Source organism: Centruroides sculpturatus, unplaced genomic scaffold (assembly GCF_000671375.1).
Source record: "Centruroides sculpturatus isolate CEXI.00-Female unplaced genomic scaffold, Cexi_2.0 scaffold894, whole genome shotgun sequence".
Classification (NCBI taxonomy): Eukaryota; Metazoa; Arthropoda; class Arachnida; order Scorpiones; family Buthidae; genus Centruroides; species Centruroides sculpturatus.
Window position 1 is genome coordinate 116,309 of NW_019385078.1, and position 25,882 is coordinate 142,190.

Genomic DNA, 25,882 nt, shown 5'->3' on the forward strand with positions numbered 1-25,882 from the left:
AGAACATCAATTTGTTTTTATAAATATATTTTATTTTATTTAACTTTATTTAATAAATTAATTCAAAATATTATAATTTTTGAGATTTCAATTGCTTATTAAACATTAAATCTCTAAATTATACAACCTTGATCTTGATTGTAAAAATCAATAATACAAATTTTCAATAAAGCAAACTAACTACTGTTCCTCGAGTATTCCTAATATTTTGAGTTGATTGTATTACATTATAATTAATATATAAAATATCAATAATAGTTTCTTTGATTATTTATTGTTAGAATGAATGCAATATTATTTCATATATTTCTATATGAAATAATATTGATAAAATATATATCTTATAATAAAAATAGCATTATAAATACTGTATTTCCCCTAAAATAAGACCTAACTGGAAAATAAGCTCTGGCATGATTTTTCAGGATTTTTGTAATATAAGCCCTATTCCCAAAATAAGCTCCAGTTAAGATTGTCAGCCAGATGGTCATATTTAATAAATCTGTTGCAACTCATGCCAGACATATTGAATTAAAAAATAATAATATTATTATTGACAGTAATACTTAAAATAAATGATAATATAAATTATAATTAAATATTTGTAAATATCTAAATGAGCAGCTTTGGATGAGACATTCCCTAAAAATAAGACTTAACGTGTCTTTTGGAGCAAAAATTAATATAAGACCCAATCTTATTTTCAGAGAAATGTGGTATATACTTTTAAGAAATAATTTTTTTTTATGAGAATTGATGTTAATGAATGAAATATAAACTATTCCTTATATTAATTTGAATATTTATTTAATGTCATGTTTAACTTTAGTTAGGTATATTTGAATCACTTTGTCATCCACCATTTTCTCGAGAAAGTACTCTTGCAAAAAATGCACTTCAACTTCTTAAAAGTGGAAATGATACAGACATGAAATTTGAAATTGTGACTGTTCAAGGTGAGTAATTTTTAAATACAACTTAGTGGCATTTTGTTAACCCGACATCGTCGGGACCAACATGGTGCTGGTTTATCAAATATACTGACTTATTGGATGACGGAATTTTTTCCAGTTTTTTTTTCAATTCCCTGGACATAATTTTACATACCTTAACATGCAGAACTGTACAAATCTGCCTTTTATGATTGTTTAATTAACATGCCATTTCAATTTTTTCAGATTATTCTTATTCTTGATTAGTTTGAAACCAGAACACACTAACTAGAATTTTATTTTGTGCTTTGTACAGTATACTTTTATCTATATCTACTCTATATTCTATATCTATATCTATATTGTTATACTACATTATGCTATGATCCAAGCATTCTCTGGCCTACTTGTTGTTATACTTTGCTGTTGAGCCTAAGCTCCATAAATTCTACACAAGGCTAGCTACAAACGTAAAATACAAAGTTACCCATGTAAGGTTGCCGACTGGATGTGACTGTCAGGATAGTCAAAGGGTGGAGAGGGTCATATGTGGGTGTGAATTAGACACTAAAACAGGCTTACCATTTACAATTTTATCCTGTTTAATTAAATCAAAACATGCTTACAAGATTTCATTAATTTTTCCTACAAAGAATTCAACTCTGATTAGTCAGTCAGAGGAGAGTGTCCAAAGAAAGCCTGAATGTTGCTGTGGATGTAGCGAATCAGTCCCTTGGTGATTTATGTCTTATGGGTCAATGTCCCTGGGGTTTGTTTCGTCCATTAAAATTGTGTATAAGGTAAGTTCAGATAAGTTAAGGTGTTTGTCCACTGAGGCACAATAAAGGTAACAAATTTTTGATAAGGCTGAATTGTATCCTGAGTAGCAATGGCTTAGTAGAAAGAATGGCTTCGGGATGAGATGTGACTTTGCACGTTAGTTCCTTCTGACTTGGATCATGGAGAAAAAAGAATGGATCTTAAAGAAAGAATGTCATGTCCTTGAGTTTTTAAAGGGTTCTCTCCTCGATTTTGCATTCTCTGTAAATCTCTTCTGTGATTCTTTTGGGTCACTGGAGAAGTCTGTAAAGTACTATTGAGTTTTTTATATATGACATGGAACTATGTGCCAGTAAGGCATTCAGGACTATCGCCAAACTTTACGACCATTAACCTAATGGGTACTTTATGCGGGTTTGCGGTTAGTATGCCAGGCATGGCTTACGCATGCTCCGGAAATAACTATGTACACGGGTCAGTAAGGAACTCAAATATTTAATGTTAACTCAATTATTCAATATGTACAAATTAGTAAGAATCAAAAATAATTTATTCAATGAAAGAAACAATTTGAAAAAAACCCAATAAAACTAATACAATTTATTTACTATAACTTATGAACTATTTCCCCTTGGAACTCGACAATATCAATCAATTAAACTAGGTACAACAAATCTTATGAACTACAATCCTATCTGTCACCTCAATACTAGGAACCTTTTCTTTTATCCATTTTTCCTTTGAACCACTCCTATTGCTATCCTCAAGACTTGCTTTCAGTCTCTCTCTGGAATTCACCTCACTCTATCCCTGGCTGGGGCTCACCTCACTTGTCTTCTCCGGTTATGCTCATTTTATACTCTGAGGTGACATCACAATTATGTTTGGAATCACTCCCCTCATTTACATACTTAACTTCTAATAATAAATTTGCATGTCTTTTCCTATGCAACCTAGTTTCCGACATTTCTCACAAAATCCTTTTACATTATTCTTTTTTATTACATATTTGGGATGTTTATTTTATCAAGGTTTAGCAAGTTCTCTACTTTGTGCCTGTGGGTGTTCCACCCCACATGCCCCTTCTTTCTGTGGAACTTCTTTCAAATTTCCACCTGGGAGTACAAGTGTGCGTTAGTTTCCCTACAGTGCATTGTCTAGTAGGTGAGTTGGTTTTTTCCTTTGTCTCTTTTTGTCTCATTTTCATTACTAAGGTGAGGGAACCTTCGTCCTAACTAAACATAACCCCCAAACAAAATAGAATAAAAAGCAAAATAAAAATTAAATAATAATACAGCTCGGACTCAGTTCCTTACAAGTCGACATTGATGCTCAAACCAATACTGATCAGATAGTATTCCTCTAAACTTTAAAACTCTCCTTCGTAATTCCTGCTTTTTGTTTACCATTTTGACAGAAGAAATTTTTAATAGTCTTTGTGAAACATTGTGTTGTCTTTATTTTTGAAAAGTGAGAGTATAACTGTCTCGTTGGATATTTGTTAACATGTTACCACTTAATTTCAAATTCTGTCTGGGACTTCACATGATACCCAATGGTCTTTAAGCCATTAACCAATAGGAAGGATAAAGTAAATATACAGAGTGCCTGGAATATATATATAGTACAGTAACAGATAATGGATTTATTACATGACAGATGTATGTAGGCTCTAACTATAAATTGCTGGCATCTATAATATCAAAAATAAGAAACACATGACTGCTGTGGCTCAATTTGCATCAGAATCTGAAATAATACCATGTTGGCCTGAAGCTAGACTTTTGAGAACTATATTTGACAGAGCAAAAAATTGAAATAGCCTAAACTATCGAAATCTACAAACAGGACTGTATCAGAGGCTACATTAATAACAAGGACAAATTAAATCTATTACAAGCTTGGCAAGTTATGCTGAGTTTGCATATGGATTCCTGATATGGTTTAGTTTTTAATATCTGAATCTGCTAGTTATATTTATATTATCCAATTTTAAGAACATCTAGAAAAATAACCAGAATTGCTATTGGTTGAATGAATGAAACTTTTAAACAGTTAAGAATGCCTTAAGCACACGATGTTTGAATATTGCTAGCTTTATCTAGTTTAAATTTTTTGAATGTGTGGAAGCACAGTACAACTATATTTCTATTTTATTCCTTTACCTGAAGAGGTTCTCTGAAGGCCAAAAACATTTGTCTTAGAATACCTTTTGTGTTGGAAGTTGTGTGGTAAGCAAAAATTTGGTTCATATATATATAGGTTCCAGAGTCTGTGGTATTTATTAGAATTAGAATAATATAAAATTATAGTTTTGTTTTAAACATTTAAAATTTTATTTTTATTCAATTAGTATAATTATTCCAATCTTTTTAGACTCTTCGGATGGCTTAATCGATCAAACTCGTGAACAAACAAAAATTGCTTCTGCGCATGAAGAAGAGAAGAGACACGTCATTAAAGCGCACTGTGTGATAATAGCATCACGTTGTGACTGGTTTAGGAAAGCTCTTCTCAGTGGGATGAGAGAATCCATAGACAAGTTTGTACTTTGATTTTTAATAATTTTACAAGATGTAAAATATAAATTTCTATAAGCTCATGCTCGCTAAGTAAACTTTTTCAGATCTGTATAGAAAATCAGATTAAATCTTTGCAAAATTTTAAAATTTAAACAAAAATCAGGTTAGATGTCACACACAATTTAAATTGAAAACAGAAAGTTAAATAGTCAGTCAGTTCAATAATCAAATTTGATTTATTTGATTATTGAACTGAAAAATCTTCAATAGAAATAATTGCAAAATTATCAAATTCATAATTAAACAATATAATGAAAATGATATTTTAATACAATATCTTATTGTAAAAATTTTCAGGCTACAAGATTAGAAGTTGATAAAAGAAAATTTATTCTAACACTTTTTCTGAAAACATAAATACATTAGAAGTAATAAGAGTACTATTTTCTTTATAGTTATTGTTGAATATAATGTAAACACCAATTATTTTTTACTTTTTTTTTGTGTATGAAATTTATCAAATTACTATTTACATAGAAAATTTTTGTCTAATATAGATTTTGATTTAGACTGAAATCATAAAAAATATTTTTATTATTAATGCTTTCTGTATCTTTGGTAAAAGTTTATTGATTAAAAAGTTGCAAAACTCAGGAAGCACATTATGCATATAAAATGTAAAATAAATAAACGGTATAAACAATAAGATAGGCCTGCTTTCATTTTCTATTTCATACATATAGAAACATCATAAAAAAACATATATTGGTTATATAATTACTTATAGCATGCAATTAAATATCATCATATTCAATTGCATACTATAAGTAATTATATGTGATGGACCTATGTGTATGTTTTTTCAATTTATATGTATTATATCTGATATATTTAATATCATTACTAACTAATAACAGTACTGAGATCTCTTGTAAGTGTAAAAAATATTTTCATTTTGTTATGAATTTTGTAATATGTTAAAAATGTTTTAAATGGCAATTATGATTTAAATAATTAATCAGATAACTTTCTAATTAATTTTTATTTTACTAGAAAAATAATTATCCACGACACAAATCCAACAATATTCCATATATTTTTGGAATACTTATATGGAGGTCAACTTGATGCCATGAAACTGTCCACTGAACAGCTTGCAGATTTGATGCAGTTGAGTGACCGCTATGAGGTAAAATTGTTACAAATTTATTTATGATTGTCACAAATGAAGTTAATTTACTAGAGAAAAGAAGTTTCATAATTTCATTTAGTATTTATATTTTTCTCCTTATATCTAAGTTAAAAGTAAAATTTGAAATTAATTATGCATAAATGTGTTGTATTTTCATATTTTCATGTATCTAATCCATAAATTCACACATCCCACAGAAAATTGCTAGGACAAAAATAAAACTTTTGGATAATCTATCCCACTGTATACCATGTGCCTATGCATCAGCCATTGCTCCATAGGTGTGACTGCATGATTGCAACTTATGATTAGGAAAACTAATTCTTGGCTGACATTATTTGGTTTTCTCATTTCCCAAGTGGAATGACAAATCTGGCCTTCTGATACATAAATGGTTAAGATATGGTCATCTCAGCACCTGATATGTTTTTATAATTGCCAACATCTTTCATTTTTACATAATTCTCTTGAAAGAATCTGTCTTATTGGTTACAATTTATGGACAAGCTAAAGTATTATAAAATTTCTTGCAAAATAGTTAGGTTTACTGATACTAGATAGCATTACTAAATGTGAAGCCCAGTCTATATTAATTTTCTAATGTTTCTCTGCTTTATTATTATGAAAATAGTCTAAAATCATGCTGCCGTCAATGGCTGCACACCTTAAGAGGTGTGAAGGAATACATATCAGGAGTTCCAATTTGGCACAGAGTATTTGGTCCCAAATCATATGCATATAAAATAAACCAGACTTGTAGGTAGTCATGGGACCGAGAACCAGTTCAAAAGAAAATACAAAATGCTGAGACTGTTTCTACAAACAGGCACGAGTGCAAGATTTGTGCATGCATTGCTTGAACTCTCCAAGACATACAGTGGTACCTCAGGATACGAACATCCCGGAGCATATGAAATTTTCAGGATAAGACATGAAATTTGAACAAGTTTTTGCTCCACGATACAAACAAAAACTCACCATACGACGTTACATTAGTTTGCAGCGCCACTTTTTTATTCACTTCTGTTTGTCGGTCTCAGTCCGCATGTTTGCTTCATCGTGGAAGGATCTCGCTCAATAAAGGAAATCTCGAGGTATTATCAGAAAGTGACTGATTTTATTGAAAAAAAACATCCCGAAAAGGTTTACACTTCTCATATTGCTGCTCAGTTTAATGACATTTGCCTAAATCATTTTAGAAACATTTTAAAAAGTAGGCAAAGCCAAACCTCTTTGGATAGATATTTTACCAAGCCACCTCTATCCAGTGAAAGTGCTGGTGGAAGTGAAGGAAAAAAAAAGAAAGCAAAAAGCAGTGAATTTTATTCACTGCTTTTTGCTTTCTTTCCTTCACTTCCACCAGCACTTTCACTGGATTTTATTTATTTCACTGGAAAAATTAAAAATATATATATAAAACAACACTAATTTTTTAATCTTTTCTAAGTTATTTTTAAGTTATTGTTACATTATGTTATGTAAGTTAAGTTTTAGTATCATTTCCCTTCTCCCTCTCTTCCGCCACCAGTTTACACCTCCACCGTCGTCTATCCTCAAAGGTAAAGTGCAAATAAAACTACATTTTTTTTAATCAATTATTATTCTATTATGGTTATTTATACATTTACAACTACAAAATGCATTTTTCAGTGTTTTCCTTACTATAGTTTTTTTTTTTTTTTTAATGTACAACTTAGCTTTAATTTGAGTGTGTTTTTCATGTTGGAACGAATTATTTGGTTTTATGTGTAATCGTATGGGAAAAATGATTCACCTTACGACATTTTCATGATACGATCTCAGTTTCGGAACGGATTAATTTCGTATCCTGAGGTACCACTGTAGTCTCATCCCAAAAATGGCTTTGCCATTTTACTTGTTTGTGTGTTATCTTCTAAGTTCATTTATTTTAGAAGAAGCAATTAGCAGTGTTTTCAAATGCTATGACTCAGTTCTGTATAGAAAATCTCTATGGCTTTAATTAATTAATTATTAATTAATGCTGTGACTAAATTGTTATCCTATGCATTAAAACTATAACCTAACTCCCTGAGTTAGCTTATAGTTTTAATGCATAGGATAACAATTTAGTACAATATCATATTCTAAAAATTTTCTGTCTGGGACTTCACATGATATCCAATGGTCTATGCATTAAAATTATAATGCATAGGATGCATTAAAACTTTAATGCATAGGATAACAATTTAGTTTAATTTATTATTATTTTGTTATAATCATAATTTACAGTTAGAATTAATTAAGGTTAATGTGATTGATCTCAAAATTATGAGTTTACTTAATTCAAACACCATACTCAAGCATCTCAACCTGGACTGTTTGAGACGAGTCATAGCCGAAGCACAATGTAGTATGCTTGCCCTATTGTAAGAAACATCCACATTACTATCACAAGCAAAGACAAGGCAGTTGTATATAGGGACTTCCTAAAGATTTCATGATGTTCTCTCATTTTAGTGCTCAAAGATCTATAAAGTCAATTCATGTATTTGTAGCTATGATCCACTTTGTTAGCCTGTAAAGGAACTGAGTAGACCCCAGGTCCTTTTATCAGCACAATCTTTATCATTCCTGAGTAATGAAAAGGATTTTGTATATTAATTAAGAAGCACCTATGAACTACCTCGGTACTATGACAGTGATGTGAATGTTTCTTACAATAGGGCATGCCTATTACATTGTGCTTTGGCTAAGACACAATTCTCTATATATAGAAATATTTGGAAACTCTCGAAATTTATAAAGCTAGTAAGAAAGGGCCGCTATTAACTTTAAAGATACTGCAGTCATATCACATGCTTAGAGCATTATTTGAAAGTTTTGTAGTTTTGTTTATTACCATTTTGATATGTTTATAGTTTTTCTAACAATACAGTAGATCCCCCTATAAAACCGTTTCCTATAGTTATGATTCCTATAAAAATTGTGGCAGTACAGTAGATCCCCCTATAAAACCGTTTCCTATAGTTATGATTCCTATAAAAATTGTGGCATTATCCGTAAACAACGGTAAAAATAACTCCTATAATACGTAAAACGTCATCGGGCAGCCGAACTACTTACCCGCCGTCCGTAGCGCCATGCTGCGGAGAGATTTATATCGTCTGGACAGTATTATATAAATTATATATAAATTAGGTACTGTACATATAATTATATATTAATTATATATAAATTAGGTACTGTATATATAATTATATATTAACTTAATTTATTGTAACTTTATTATAATTAAATATATATTTTTCGCCGTCTAGCGTCACGCTACGGCGAGTTAGGCGACCTATCGTCTGTTTAGTACTGTAATTTTATACATTTCTTGTGAAAGAAACATTTCTTATTTAACGGCCATAAAAATTATTTATATTAATGATGTCTCCAAAGGTCAACGAAGTTTTCGCAGAAAAATAATATCAGAAATCGCGGCCGCAATTTGATGCGCTGTTCCGCGACGAAACCAAGCTTTAGCAACGAGCGTAGTCAAAGGGTACACACTCGGTAAGTAATCCTACAATTTTTTGTTTATAACGTAGTTTATACGGATTATTTTAAAAAAAATATACGTATTTTGGAAATGTTGAGTCGAATTAGTCTAGAATCGATTAATTTTATGAAAGAAAACCTTTCAAACAGCCGTAGTCCGTAAACTATGATTCCTACAAAATTGATTCATAAAGAACGGAACGTATCTACCGTCTTATAGGGGGATCTACTGTATTTGTATCTATTGCTGTGTTTATTTATTATTTTATTTTGTATTTAATATTTTTCTTGTTAATCATTTATTCCTATTTTCAATGTTTTATTTAATATATTTTATGTTCCTGTGATGTGACTTGCTATGTAAATTTGTAATTTTCAAATGTCTTTCATTTCAAATGTGTTTCCTGTTCTATTCATTAATTCCATTCCAGAATCTGAAGATGGCCATTGTACATGGTCAAAAACATTCATTCCATTAATAAATGTTCTATTTTTACTGGGTTTAAAGTTTTTTCATATTAATTTTAGTTAATACATTCAGTTGTTGGAGTTTTTCATTTTAATTGATGTTTCGTCTATGAAATAATTTGTATTATTTTTTCCTAGTTCGTAATGTAAACAACCTTTATTTTTATTAAAATATAATTTCAATATTTTTAATTGACAACTTAGTTTTTGATAAACATTGTGATTTTAATCAAACTAATTAATATCAGTATTCTTAATTATTTATTACAAGATTACATTAGCAATGCTATAAAGCATAATGGTCACTCCTCAAAAGAATAATAAATAACAATCTTGATATAAAAGATCAAAAAGATAAAAATTACAATAAAGACAAAAATTATAATTATAAAGCTGAAAAGGTAAAAATTACAAATGATTATTAAAGTAAATAACGTAGATGATCAGTTAATGAACAGTTCGGACTGTGAACAAATCGGACAACAAACACTTTCGTGAAAGATTTTAATGTTCGGAAAACAAACATCTCACAGAACAAACATGGGAAGTGACACTGCATTTAAGATTTGTAAAACTATACTTTAATGGCATACATGGTTTATGGAATGAGATTTTCACAGTTGTATACATAACCATTTTACCACAAAAATCTATGGTAAATCGATAAATGGTTAATGAACAATTCGGATAGCGAACATGGTCTTGGAAATATTATGTTTGTTAACCAACCACCTACTATATATAAATATATATACAAATAAATATGTACAATATATTCATCTATAATGAAGCCATTGAATTTTGTTATATTTTTGAATTTTTTTCAATAATAATTCATTCTTAATTATGCATTATTTCTATAAATTACAGGTTGACTCACTGAAACAAATTTCCGAAGAATCATTAAAAAAACACATTGACGAAGATTCAGCATTGTTTCTACTTAGTATAGGAGATCAGTTCAATGCTAAATTTTTAAGGGTAAGTATCTACTTTATTTAAATTTTTGCCATTGCTAGTCTGGAATTTAAATCAGTGTTAATTAATATAATTAAATATTTTCCAACAAAATTTACAATGTGAAAACAATTTAATTAACAAGTAAATCAATGTGGTGTGATGATAGTACTGTACATCAAAATATATTATTAAACTTATTAATTTTCAAGAAAATAAAACTTGCATTTATGCTTTTTTAGAAAAAAAAATCAAAATTTGTTAAGAAATAGCAGTATTGAGTAATATATTAATATGCTTTTCTATATTCTGAAATTACTATTGTATTAATTTAATAAAAAGGTATGCAAAATGATTCATTTAGTTTTTGATATAAATTGACAAAAATTACTAAATGAAAACATTGAGTGTTTTTGCTTTTTTTTTTTTTATATACTTTCTGCATTATATCAAGATTCTTTATGTAGTTATGAATAACACTGGATAAAAAAAATCTATGAACAAACACTACCAAAAAACCATCTATTTTAATTTACATGGTATATTAACTAAATTAATTTAAATACAGAGTTCAACAATATTACGAAACAATTTTTTATTATAAATTCTGAAATGATATAAAATGGCTACAATATACAACCAAGAGAGAAAAGTCCTGCAACAAGCAATGCTTTTTAACTTTGTTGCCATATAAAAAAATCTAATCACATTTACCTTAAAATAATTAATAAAATAGGAAGAGGCATTCTTTTTCTTTTAAAAGATCACAATTTTATTATAAAATTATTCATTTTCAAGGTGCAATAGAAAAAAGTAAAATCATATCATGGACAAAAATCTTGCAACGTTGATTAAATTCATAAAAATATTTTATAAACAATGCAATATTTTATATAGAAAATAATCATTGTGTTTTAACTTGCATTAGCAGAAGTAATTTGCATATTGGACTTGTTAGAATTTAAATATTAGTTATAGCTTCTAATTTTAAACCAATTGTAAAAGACATATTAAAAGAATTTAGATGTTTCCAGCCCAGAAATAAGCAAGCTGATTGAATGTCACAAATCTACTATGGGTAGAATCATTAAAAAATACAAAGAAACTGGAAAAACAAATATGCAGCCTAGATCAGGAAGTCCACATTGTACTAGAAAGACAGAAGATAAAGTTCTCAGAAGTCTTATAAGAAGTTCTAGGAAAAATTCAGCTCAAATGTTAACTAACAAGAGGAGTGAAATAACTAAAAAAATATTTCTGAAAAAACAACAAGACGAAGACTAAGAAACAGGCTACAGATTTAAGCAAACAAAAAAGAGACCGTTGCTTACAGTGAAATGGAACAAAAGAGAATTATGTGGTGTAGAAAATATAAAGATTGGGACATTAATAAATGGAAAAAGGTAATATTTAATGACAAATGTAGATTTTGTTTATTTAACAATGGAAATACAAAGATGATGTGAAAATAATATCTCAAATACAATAGTAGAGATAACAGACTAATCACGCTGCTAATGGTAACATTAAAATGATATTTCTACCATCAGAATGCAACTTTATTACTGGTGTGCATTTTGGTACACATGACCCTCATTAGCCATACATAAAAATGTATAGATATCTACAACAAAATATATTACGTTTACAATTAAAATAACACAAAAAGTCTAAGATTTCATTACAAAAGAAAATTTCTAGAAACTAACCTGTTGTAGACAAATTTGCAGAAAAACTGATAACAATTACAATCTACAATTTAAGACATACCTAAAATAATTTTAAAGAACAGTTTTAAAAAATTTATTACTTTAAATTGTATACATATAATACCAGTTTACAAACTGACCTATTCAAGATTTATTTCCTCCCACCCTGCAGAGTACTATGAGGATTACATTATAATAATAATATTAATAATAATTCTTTATTGTTTGAACCTTAGTTCGTTACAAGGGGGTAATATAAAGCTGAGGTTAGTGCAACAAAATAAGTTAATACAACAGATTAATACAAGATACTACAAAATGAAACACATACAGTGATATACAAAACTGAAGTTAGTACAATTTAACGAATTAATGTAATAGCCTAGTACAGGATAACACAAAATAAAATATACAGTAATAATAATTTTTAAACAAATGCAATATATTGATTATATCTTTCCAGGATTTAAATCTTATCAAATACTTTTTCTCGCTTGTTTCAAATTTTATACATTGAAAGAATACATGTTCCCAGGTTTCATACACCTGCATACTACAATTACTACAAAATTTTTCAGCATTTATTATTAGATGACTTCTTCTTGTGCTGATTCCAGCCTTCTTTGGACCACGTACATATTAGACTACTATTATATGTCCAAATATAATTTTGACCACATCAAATTTGCAGTATTGAACATTTTACATGATAGTTTTTGTCCATAAACAAATAATCCTCACACACAAAAGTTGTTTTAACACTACGATATAATTGAAAATGTTTGTTTTTTTTCAGCAAAGACCAATCTTCTTGTATGGTTTGCTCATAGCAACTCTTTTAATTAACATTTGATAGCTTTTGATTAAATGAGGATCTTGAGACAGCCATAGGAAAGAGAAACCGTGTTAATCTAGCAAATTTTTCAATGCTAACAACCATATGTAGAATTGCCAACAATGATATGTAGAATTGCCCATACTTGAACACAATTTATTATATGCTAATTTAACATAACTTTTATCATCTAATTTCAAAAGTCTAATCCAAAATGAAACTATTGATTTTATTATTACTACTGATATTCTAGAAACACCAAATTCCAAAATGTAACATTTAAGCTGGAATTTTATGGTATAACATAAAAATTTGTCGAAGATATAAAGCAAGGACAATTTCCAGCTTATCATAATAAGTAATTGCCCATACAGGAGCAGCATAAAGTAATACAGAAGAAATCATCAAACGAAATAACTTTACTGAAAATGAAACTGAATTTTAGTCTTTTAAATTGAGATACCTAAATAAGGGGACGGCGAAATTTTCCTCCGCCTCGGGCGGCTGACACCCACACTATTCTACTGTTAAAAGTATTAATTATTTGCCAAAATATTTTATAGTTGTAGGATGTTATCAATCTTTTATTTAAGTTCCAAAAGTAAGACTGTTTTTTATTTTGACATAGTACTTTATATTCTTTTAAATAGCTTTTATATAAAGCATAAGATTCATCCATATTTAATTTTTTTGCATTCTTAAACAGTTTCCACAGATTTTTTCTCATGATCAAACACTCGCTATCATATCATACATTTGTTATTTGTTGTTTGCAAGGTGCAGGTTTAACATCATAAATTAAATTTAGAAACATTGCTGCCTTTGCTATATATTCTAATAAATCATAAAATGTGAGATTTCCTCCATATTCTTGTGGTAAAACATTGTCTAATGTAACAGCAAATGAAGATTTATTCATCTCTCCATATTGCATGTTTACCAATGTATTGACTATTAGGAACTCTGGATGAAATCAGCAAGGTTATTAAAAGAAGAACAGGTGAATGGTCTGAGCCTATCTCTGATAAGACACAGAAATCATTTACAACACTAAAGTATATTTCTTGTGACACTATTATGAAATCAATTACACTGGCTCCATTGATTGCATGGAAAGTAAAATTACCTTCTTTATCTCCTGGCAATAAATCATTTAGACAAACAAAACTATTATCCTCATAAAACTTATAAAGAATTTTTCCTCTGTTATTAACTGTAGAATCCTTTGAAATTCTGAGAGCAATTTGCCAGTCACCAGTAAAACATGACAAATAATCAGGATATCCCACTCTAGCAGTAAAATCTGCACATAAAATCAAGTTAGTTCCATGGAGCAAGTAATCTTCTATAATCAACAAAGTATTTTTGAAATCATTGTCATAATTACTGTCAGGAAGGATATAGGACACTATTAACTGGATATTAGTTAACTCCTCAGTATCTAGTTGTAAAATCAGATGTCTGAAATATCAATTTAACCATAGAGATTACATCTGATCTGAGTCCGAAAATTAAGCCTCCACTGGGTCTTCCAGGTCCCTCACAACTATGAGCTATTTGATGATAAATTTTATAGTCATCAGAAAAAATTGATTCAATTGCCAATTGCAGAATATGTGTTACATTATGAACAGGCCTAAAATTAATATAATTTAAGTCTTATTACAAACATTTTAATTATATAATAACAGTTTAAAAGAAAACACTCACCAACAATATCTAAAATGATAACATTTGACAATAGTGGTTAAGATTACAATTCAACTTACAGTGTAGTACGATTATTATTACATCTCTCCCTATTGGGTAAAAATTACAACCAGGATTTACATATTACTCTTCCTTCATTATTATTTATTCTATATTTTTCATCAACATCTAGTATTCTGAAGTGTGGGTGGAAATAAATCTTGAATAAGTCAGTTTGTAAACTGGTATTATATGTATACAATTTAAATTAATAAATTTTTTAAAACTGTTCTTTAAAATTATTTTAGGTATGTCTTAAACTGTAAATTGTAATTGTTATCAGTTTCTCTGCAAATTTGTCTACAACAGGTTAGTTTCTAGAAATTTTCTTTTGTAATGAAATCTTAGACTTTTTGTGTTATTTTAATTGTAAATGTAATATATTTTGTTGTAGATATATATATTATTATTATATATTTTTATGTGTGGCTAATAAGGGTCTTGTGTACTGAAAAGCATACCAGTAATAAAGTTGCATTCTGATGGTAGAAGTGTCATTTTAATCATTAACCATTAGCAGTTTGATAAGTCTCTGTTATCTGTACCATTGTATTTGAGATATTATTTTCAACAATTATTTGAGGCAAGAAGCTCTTTTATGACTATAAAATATGGATTAGTTGACTAGGGTGGAATCATTAATTCCATGTTTGGATAGTTGAGGATCCCATAGTATGTGGTGATGGTGGCAGAGACATGAATACAAGCTCCTTTAAATAAAACGGTTTATTTGAACTAAAAGTTGTAGATGTGTTTATGAATCATTAATTTTTAAAAAACATAATAAAATAAACTGAATAATACTCAAAAAGTTGCTTACAACAATGGATGGCAGAGAGTTTGAGTTTATCAAGGCAGGTACAAAAGTCTGCTCACCAAGCAAATATAGTCCAATGTGAAGTGTCAGTGGAGTTGCCATTGTAGCAGCTGTAGTCTTTGGCTGCTACAATGGCAGTGGTAGGGTGTCTTTCACCGACTTGAATGTGATGTTGGAGATGCACAATTTTGGTAAGGTGGTCAACAGTCTTTGATGAGAGATGCTGTGCTGTCAATTTCACCCTGATGGCATGGTACTGACCGAAAACACAGGTAAAAGAAACTCCTGCCATATGTTGACGTTGTGTGTGCACTATGCTTGGCATTGTGGCCAACTGGGCACGTTGTCTGGTTGTGTCTCCCAGTGCATTGTCCTCTGAGCAGTGCTGACGTATGATCTGTGCACTCTTGCTCTGTCTGTCTCTCCATGCAGTGTGTTGTGTCATTGAAGACTGGGATTAAATAAGTTTTTGCCTTTGATTTCCCACTCCGATTGGTCATTCTCTCTCAAATTAGGCCTCTCAACCAGAGATGATCAATCTTAAGACTACATTCCTTCAATTGTTTACTTCCTGTCATGTCTTTCAATTAAACAAAAAATTGTATCTATCTGCAAACATTTTTCTTTTCTTTCTAAATCTAATAAATTGTTCACAAATTTGGTTCAGACCTATCCAGGACCTCACAAAAATTCACACCAGGGATTACAATGTATGGAACTTTAACTGCTTATGGACTTGGGAGGTTATGAATTATGAAGCATTAACATTGATTCATCAGTTTACATTAATATACTGGATGAAAATCATATACCAATAGCTAAATATTATTTTCTGATGGTGAATACATTTATCAACAGAATGGTGCACATGCTCGTATAGATCAGAAAACAAAATCATATTTTGAAAATATGGGAATAGAGACATCAGATTGTCCCAGCAATCCACTAGACCTTAATTCTATAGAAAAAATATGGGATAAGGTGAAGAAACAACTGAAACAAAAGCATATTTTAACTTTGAAAGATTTTGAGGAAAACATACAGTAGGAACTAGTATAGAAGGAAATTATTATTCAAGAATGTAAAAAGTTAGTATATTTCATGTCAGAAAGAAGTTTTAAAGGCCAAAGGTGGAGAGACAATACTAAAATCAAATTTGTAGGACTTTTATCTCTGTTTTCCTGTGTTGCAGGATTTTTGTCCATGATATGTTTATTATTTTTACTATTGCACTGTGAAAATAAATAATTTCATAATAAAATTTGTGATGTTTTAAAAGAAAAAGATTGTCTCTTCCTACTTTATTAATAATTTTAATGTAAATTTGATTAGTTTTTTTTAATATGGCAACAAAGTTACTGAAGCTAAAAAACATTGATTGTTGCAGACTTTTGTCCCTCAGTTGTATCTAACTTAAATAATTATCTTTGGTTTTCAGAGAGCTGCACTTGAATTTATCAGCATGAATAAAGATATTATAAAAAGTGAAGTATTTTATGATTTACCAGAAGATTTACAATCTGAAGTTGAAGAAATGATTGCTTGGGTCGAGTTAAGGTGTGTACAGTAAAATTATACATAAAATAGTATTATTTCAGTCTTGTAGATTTTAAAACTTATTAATAATGAACTTCTTAAAGTAAAATGTACCCTAATACATTCTATAATTCATTCACATATAAACCATTCCTATAATAATTCTTCATAATCAAGTTTTAATAAAATAATTTAATTATGCATTTAAAAACATACTTATATAAAATTAAAAAATTCAGAAATATTTTAAGAAATAACTTTATTTAACTATGTTTCAATTTAGCAGAAACTCTCATTAGATACATTTAATGAACTGAAATGTTTAAAATGTTATTAATAATCAAATTTAATAATTTATTTACAAGGAATTCTCAAAGAAGTGAAGAACTGTCTTGTCCACAGTATTTGGGTCCGGATAGTCCAAGTTCTATGTCATCTAGTCTTTTAGATATTGAAGAATTAACTTCGGCAATGAATATCTCAGGAAAAGAGGTAAATCTATAGTTTTTAATTATTCTTTTTATAAATTTTTAGATAATTAAAAATATATTTTTAAAAAAATAAAATCAGGCCAAATGTTATCATAAGAACACATGTAACCAACCTGATAATTAATTTAAATATTGAACAAACAGTAGGAACGTCTATCAGGAATGCCTAAGGCTAATTACATTGTGGTAAAAAAAATTATCAACACTACAAAAAGGTTGTTATTATTGCTTTTAAAAATGTGGAAACTGGTTTTTACACAAATAATGATCAGAATCAACATGCATATTAATTTCAATTGCAAATTTGTAAATACACTGTAAAAAGTTTTGCAGAAAATCGTATTCAAAACAGCTGTAAAAAATATTATCAACTTCTCACAGAGCGATCAAAAAACAAGAGAAAAGTTATTTTAATAGTCAATTGCCTTTTCTCTATTTAAAATCAAGCACATTCTGTCTTTCATTAACATAACCAGATCTTTAGATCAACAGAAGGGAATTTGATCCCATGCATGGAAAACAGACTTCAAACTCTTGGTCATAATTGTACTGCTTTTCATTGGTGTAGACCATGCAGCACAAGCTACCCCATAAGTTTTCTTTGGGGTTAAGATCTGGACTACATGATGGACATTTGAGTATCTTAATATTGTGTATAAACACTTGAGTTCTGTGAGCCACGTGGCACATTGTAGAAAGTATAGTTGTTGCCAGCAATTTCAGAGGCCATGGGCAGCAGATACTGTTGAAACATTTGTTGATACCTTTTGCATTCAGATTAGTGTTGATTAAAGCCAAAGTGCTGTTGCCATCCATGAAAAGATACCCTAAATCATCAGCAAACCTCTGCTACCAGTATACTGCAAAAAATTTTCTGGTTCTTTTTCAAATCATGCCACTAATACTGGCAACAATCAGAACCATCTAGATTGAACTTTTTTCATCCAAAAAAAAATCGCATTTTGCCATTACTGCTCCTACATATGATGATTTCTTGTAAATTAGATATCAAGGGCCGCTTGATATGTTGAGGCAGAAGCATCGGGCTTCTCTTTTTCTTTTTTTTTTCATGTTTTTGAAGTTACAAGAACTCTCTGTTATGTTTCACATAGTCGGATAGGTCAAGTTGTGGCTCAACTAGTCACGTATCTTCTTCGCCGAACTGCTTCTTTTGGACAGAACCTGGAAAACATAGTGTTTCTCACTGTCAGCTTTTCATTTTGCCCAGATACCTTCTTGCCAGCCTTACTCTGAATTTTATTGGAATATTTTGATATGGTATTCTTATGCCTTCCCATTCTCTTTGCTTTCTGCATGAAAAATACCCATTCAGACCTCAAACTAGCAAATCTGTCTTTTACAAATTAGTTGTGGGAAAGTATAAGAATTTCACTGAGATTCTTACACTTTTCCGCAACTAAACTTGATAGAAATTATAAATTTATTCAAAAATTACTATCATCAACAGCAGATATCTTTATCTTCACAACAGCAGTATGAGGACAAATACTATACACTCCTTTTCCTTTACAATCACAATGATGTATTGATAATTTTTTTACAGTAACATTGCACACACAACACTACACTTGTGCCTCTGGCACCACTTTGGTCAGCTTGTTTCACAACAACATCCCAATACACCCTCTTGTAAGGATGTGATTTGTTGCCACACCCACTTATTTTCATGTTATTTTATAAAAAGGGAGGTTGATAATTTTTTTTATTACACTGTAATTATTAATTAAGTAATTTGGCTATAAGTAGGTGGCTAAACCACCATCTCATATAATAATATTTTATATATCAAATCGAATTGTCTCTTCACATTGTCTAAAAATATTAAAAACATGGAATTGCAAATAGTTATTAGAAAAATGTTCATAAAATGTAAGCATAATATGCATATCTAAATATATAAAATTGCTTGTCCTGACTGACTCATTCATTCATTCATTCACTGATTCATCATCGCCCAGAGCAAACCGCTTAACCTAAAGAGGTGAAATTTGGTACACAGTTAGGGTACGTCATGGAAACGCACACTAAGAAAGGATTTTTCGAAATTCCAACGCGGGGGGAGAGGGAGAGGATTAAGGCTTAACCGGAAGAACGGCTTCTACTGCACTATTTTAGATGCGATTTTTTGTTTTCAACTACGTTTAGTCTTCATCGAGTACTTAGGTGTATTAAATTGATCACATTTCAGACATTGTTTAAATATTTTTATATATTTCAATTTTAAAAATGTTCGAACCGTTTTAAATTCGAATTTGTTATTGCGTATTGGTTCGATTATAGAACGATTGTAAACGTTTCAGAAAATTGATCAAATTGAAAATAGTTCGTTTGATTTTCGGCAATTCTCTTCAGCGGTAGGTGTTATATAACAATTACTATGGTTATTGAAATATTGGATGTAAATGGGGTTTGCTTGCAAAACCTCCGCTGACGAAGTCGCGGGTAACAGCTAGTTACTGTATATGTGTAAAAGTTTAATAACATTTATGTAAATCTAAGTAAAACATTAACTGTTCAAAAACATCAGCAACATGGATTTTAAACGTATTTAACATTTAATATAATTATAAAATATTGCGCAAAGAAAATAGTGAAAAGAACTCGTTTTGTAAGTGGACTTTGGAGTGTCGATTCTAATTACTGTACTTCATTTAAACACGGCGGCTTGTCGGCACGACATCGAAGACAGCAACAATGAGTGCGAATAATCGAATTAATTTAAAATTGAAATTAAATGCTTTTAACTATATAAATGTATTATCAAAATTTACAAATATATACGTTTTATATAACTAATCCCTTTAATTTTAAAAAGTAAAGTTCTATAACAATAATATATATGCAAGATATGTGACCAATACAGACTTTTACGTTTGGAAATACAGTAGAGCGTCGTTTATCCGAATCAATTGGGGACTGGGGTTGTTCGGATAACCGATTATGTACGAAAAAATATATTAACGTATCTCGTGTTGAAATTTTTCTCCGTTGCGTGTCGCTTCGCGTTGAATTTTCGTCGATGTTAAGCCTAACGTAAACTTTTTATAATAATAATCGTGGCTATTGTATCGTTAAAAATTATTTCTTTATTTTGTACAAACAAAACAAATATATTGAAAAATATAAAAACAATAAAAAAATTATACTTGAGAAGTTAATTTAGTATCAAATACGTAAAATATTTGAGTAGCCCAAGACATAGCCAAAGATTGCAGCGCCACAGCACTAGCAAAAATTTAAATTTGCCGACTGGAATTCTTTCGGATAAACGACGCTCTACTGTAAAATGTTTTATTTCAAACAATAGACACAACACATATTAGTGCAGCGCTTCTCGAACCTTTTACGTTACGGACCAGTTTTGTTTTTTACCAATATTTTTGCGATATTAAATAAAAAATAATTATAAAACGGGTCAGCACATGTCCGCGAACCACGGTTTGAGTAACAGCGTGGTAGCGAAGACGGGTACGAAATTCAGTGGGTCGGAAGCAAAGAGTATCGACGTCGAGTTAACCCCGAACTTTGTTTTTAATTTGTTTTACGAATCGTTGGTTAGTGAATAGTTTTGTGGGATTTAATTATTGTTTCTAAGAAGGAATTTGATGTCTTTTCAGGGCGATGCGGCGTCGGATTCGAGCTCTTTAGAAGATCTGCCTCTGACTCAGGACTCGGCCCGACTGGAGGCCTGCGTGGCCCAGCTGCGCGACATCGTGGGACAGGCGGTTCCCGGAGAAGAATTGGTGCGAATTTCTCTGGCAGCCGACTACGACGTCAACCGAGCCTTAAACTTTTTCTTCTCTTGATTCCCTTCCGTCTGGTCTCGTCTTTCCCAGAGCCGTTATTTTTCAAAGAGTGAATCGATTAGGTAGAGACGGACCCGTTCTTTCTCCTAGACCACCCGAGCTCCGGATCCACCCTCCGGGTCTTCTGGTCCTCGCCGCCCGAGCTCCGCCCGGGCCCCGGGGGCAGAAGAGGTGGTGTGGAAGCCAAATGTTTTGGACCGAACGATCACGCCGGCCGTCGAAATCGATGATTTCCGCATATTTACATTCCATTTAGATCGGTATATTTTCTCTTCTTTTCCTTTTACTCTCGATCCATCGGAATCGGTGGTCGACGTCGACTGTGACGAAAGCCGCTTTCGGACGGAAAATTGACCAATCACGTTGAAAATAAACATAAAAGAAAACAAAGTCTCCGAGTGGTTTTTCTGGTTCGGATAACGGAAGAGTGTGGCGTGGTGGAAATTAGTGCGGTTGAAGGCAGTAAGTTTTTAACATGGGTCTAGGAGTGGAGGTTCAAAAGTTTCGCGTGGAAAACACATGAAGATCTGCACGCAAGTGCCTTACCGTTTATTATGCGTTAAAGCTCAACGGTTGAATACAGACGTAATGTTTTTGTAGCCAATAGTCACGCGACACTTAATACAGCTTTGGATCGTACGGCCATCTCGAAGGATCTAAATTTGAATTCGGATATTCACCCGCTCCGCTCCGTTTGTGGAAAAGGCTTCTGATCTGACTACGAAATGTGCCACTTTAAAAAGGCATATTAATATCACGCACTCTATAGACGGTTTATTCTGTCTGATGGAAAGCTGCTAAAGGTCTAATTCTACTTTCGAGTGTTTCGAGGTAGTGGCAAATATGTGATGTTAGCCGATTGGGGTGAGGAGTTTTCGACAGCCGAGCGGTCAATACTGTCGTGTGGGCGCAGAATGGCTCACCGAGACAGGTTTACCATATAAAACCGTTTAATAAAATTATAATTTACAATATTTTCTTGATTGACGGATTATCACACCACGAAGCACGAGGATAAAGTTCAAGTAGAGTTCGAAAAGTTCGTTTCCATTTTCTACAGTTCGGCGAAGACTGTGAAATAATCATCGGCCCCGCGGCGAATGGCACTGCTTCAAGTGGTTTTTCTCGGACGAACCGACGAGCCTGGAGGTCACATTGAGGTTGCTTCCACTAGATCCGAAACGTTCTTTCCCAAGATTCGGCGGGGACACACGTCACACGTCCAGGAGGATAAGACTATGAACCAATAACTTTTGTAACTTGAATCGCTCGGTTTTATAGATTTGTTAACCTCAGTCGCCTCTCCATTGTTCTCTCTTGTCACCTGGTGAACATTCGAAACCTAATGGAGGGCGCGGGAGAGGTCAACGTTGCGACTGAATTTGATTCCTCTCTCTCGTCGAGTTTTCTCGACTTTATTCCTTTCCGTTTAAGGAATTTTAAAAAAAATTGCATTGTTCAATCGAGACACCTAATCCTTTCCATTCGCGTCTGAAAAGGAGCACTTTAAATTTCCGATCTATACCCTTCATTCGGACCTCTCAATCGACCCCTGTTCGGGTCCTCACAAATACTTTATGGCAAAGATATAAAGATATGCAAGCTAACTAAGCATATAAAGTGCATCTAAAATCTAATCTAGGTGGCGTTTGCAGTTATACAAAGGAGAGAATTAGAAAGGTTATCGGTCAATTAACCGAAATTTCACGTTTTTGAGTCGGGTAAATTATTATTCTGATACGGAAACATTAAGGGAGGCAATAGAAATGCTTCTTTCTAAGATTTTCTTTTAAGATTTGAAAAAAACATTTGCATTTTAATAGTTGTATAGTTAGTTTGGGGTTATCGATTAATTACATTAGAATTTCTGAGCTACTTTTGATTCTTCACCTCCTTATCGTATACAATAATGTACTTTTGGCAAACCTTTCTCCTTTGTCCGAAAATAGTTCGTGGGTCCCCCGACATTGAAGAGACGATTCAGAAAATATTTGCAGAACATTTTAGTTCTGCAAATATTTTCTGAATCGTCTCTTCAATTTTTAAACTGTTAGTTTATCCTAAACAAAACCAATTGTCTTGATATTTAGAATGCACTGCTGTTTGAAGAGAACTATGAGTAATGCAAAATCTGCAATCCAAAGTGAACCTGGCAACAGTAGCAGGATTACCACTGACGACACAAGTATAACCAGGCCCGCCGTAAGCGGGTGTGCACCGCACGCGGGCGGCACGTCCAGGGGGCGGCAAATCAAGCGATCGGTCACGTAATATTCAAAGTCATTGTCCCAATACCCGCCCTACTTATAGCATAAGAAATGTCTTCACATGGAGAAAAAATCCGACCGGCGCGCAATTACTATATTCTTATTTATATTATAGCGTTAACAGCGCCTCTATTGGCATTTATCAGAATTAAGATGCAATGCGAAACGTGTGTAGCCAGGTTGAACCATCCGGCGGCGCCCGAAAGCCAAGTACTCATAGTCATGCTCTATTACAGAAGTTGACAGGACTGGAGAAATTAGGAATCCCTACAGAGCATCCTTCTCAATTTGTACTTGTACGCATTCGAACAGTTCTATCGCATATCAAATTGCAATTATTTTGTTAATAATTCTTCTGACATGGGTCTAACAAGTAAGTTTAATTAATGATCTTTTAACTTGGTTAGGATTTAAATCTGAAGCTTAAAGACGATTCGTGTAGTGAAACAGACATTGACGGTATTGATTTGTTTAATGAAATCAATACTTTAAAGTTGCATTTTCCAGAAAACAAGTCTAATGATCCACAAACCTTATTACAATATCTTTTTACTAATGACTTAATTTCAACATTTCCGAACACAGAAATAGCAATGGAATATTACTTACATTGCCGGTTTCGGTTGCATTTGGTGAAAGGTCCTTTTCAAAGTTAAAATTATAAAAAAACAATTTAAGATCAACAACACACCAGCAAAGATTAAGTAATTTAGCTATATTTTCAATTGAATATGAAATCTTAGACTGCTTGGATACATGAAAATTGATAGCAGATTCGCAAGCATAAAGGCAAGAGAAGTTCATTTTCTATAGATAAATATTTATATGGTTTTACACTTAAGTAAACAAAAATAACTTAGTAATAATAAATAGATTTTCTTTGTAAAGTATTTCTTTTCTTTTTTCACACCCTTATGAGTCAACACTAAAGAGCCTTTCTGGCAAGCTCAGCGTAGGTAATCATAGTTAAACAGGGGGCGGCATAATCGGTATTGCACACGGGCGTTCAAACTGCTAGCGGCGCCCCTGAGTATAACCCCCGATAAACGAAAGAAAAAGCGCAGACAATATGACGCAAGTTACGTTAAGTTCGGATTTTCTTGTTTTCGTAGCAATTCCGACATTCGACAGCCTCGGCGTGTCATTTCTTTTCCAAGTTCTCGCCAATGACAGCCTTTGACGTGCGAAGTTCGAAAGACATCTGGAAACGGTGCACGCAGATTATGTACTTAAGTTTTTTATTCGAAAAGAGTTGGCAGAAGACTAATGTCAAAAGATGTCACGATATCTCAAAGCGTTGGAAGCTTCTTATATAGCGACTATGAAAATCGCTAAATGTAAGAAAGAAATCGCATACTATTGCCGAGAATTTGTTGCTTCTGGCAACTGTAGAAATGTGTTGCATTATAAATGGAGATGGAGCTGCGAAGGCATTAAGAACTATTCTACTGTCAAATAATAGTTTCACGGTTTAATGTGGAAATGATCCGCGCAAAGTTAGAACCAAACGTCGATCGTTTGTGCAATTCAAAACAAGTTCAATTTTCACATTGATGTTTATAGTTTATGAAAATATGCAAAACATTATTTTAATTTACATTATTATAACTTTGTTCAGAAGGAATAAACTCCCGGTATACAGATATTACCCATTTTGTTTGTGCAAAGTGTGTAGGTAAGTATATCTAGTTTTTAATAGTGAAATTGTATTTTTGCTTCATATTTGCAATGAAATCTCATTTAATTTGTAATAAAAGAAAATAAATACCAAATACAGAGCAATAAACACTCGTACGCATGCCAAGGGAGGCGCAATTATAGGAGAGCTTCGATGGAGGAGGAATACTGTAGAAAAGGTTGGGAACTGCCGATGTAGACAATTTTTCGACTCTGACGTATAAGATTTGTTTTCGAATCCATATTTGTGCCGATGTCTATACAGGGTTATTAAGGTCGAATCATCGGATTTCAGACGTAACAATAAGCGATACATTGACTACAATACCATATAGGGGAAGGTGGGGCAGGATGATAACGTTAAGGTTTGAAAAGTCATAAGATGGCAACCACTTTAACGAGAACGATAATTTTTTCATTCTCGGCAACTACAACATTTGGTAATATATAATACAATATTTAATTTTTGAAAAACGTTTTTAAAAACAAGAAAATTTAATATTTTAAAATTATATGTAAATGCGCCATCTTGCCCCACCCGTGGGGTAAGATGGGGATATTATTTTTATATACAAAAAGGACAAATTAAAATTGTTAAACTGTCATTTTCTTCAATATT

General features: G+C 31.6%; 1 protein-coding gene across 1 annotated transcript in view; it reads left to right on the forward strand.

Moving 5' to 3' along the window:
• Positions 1–25,882, forward strand: part of LOC111634324 — a 142,168-nt gene that overhangs the window by 111,412 nt on the left and 4,874 nt on the right. Inside the window, exons 14-20 of the mRNA XM_023379080.1 lie at positions 830–956; positions 4,089–4,254; positions 5,288–5,423; positions 10,269–10,379; positions 16,904–17,022; positions 17,367–17,493; positions 21,131–21,316. Of these exons, the coding sequence (XP_023234848.1) occupies positions 830–956; positions 4,089–4,254; positions 5,288–5,423; positions 10,269–10,379; positions 16,904–17,022; positions 17,367–17,493; positions 21,131–21,316 (972 nt within the window). The remainder of the gene's footprint in view (positions 1–829; positions 957–4,088; positions 4,255–5,287; positions 5,424–10,268; positions 10,380–16,903; positions 17,023–17,366; positions 17,494–21,130; positions 21,317–25,882) is intronic.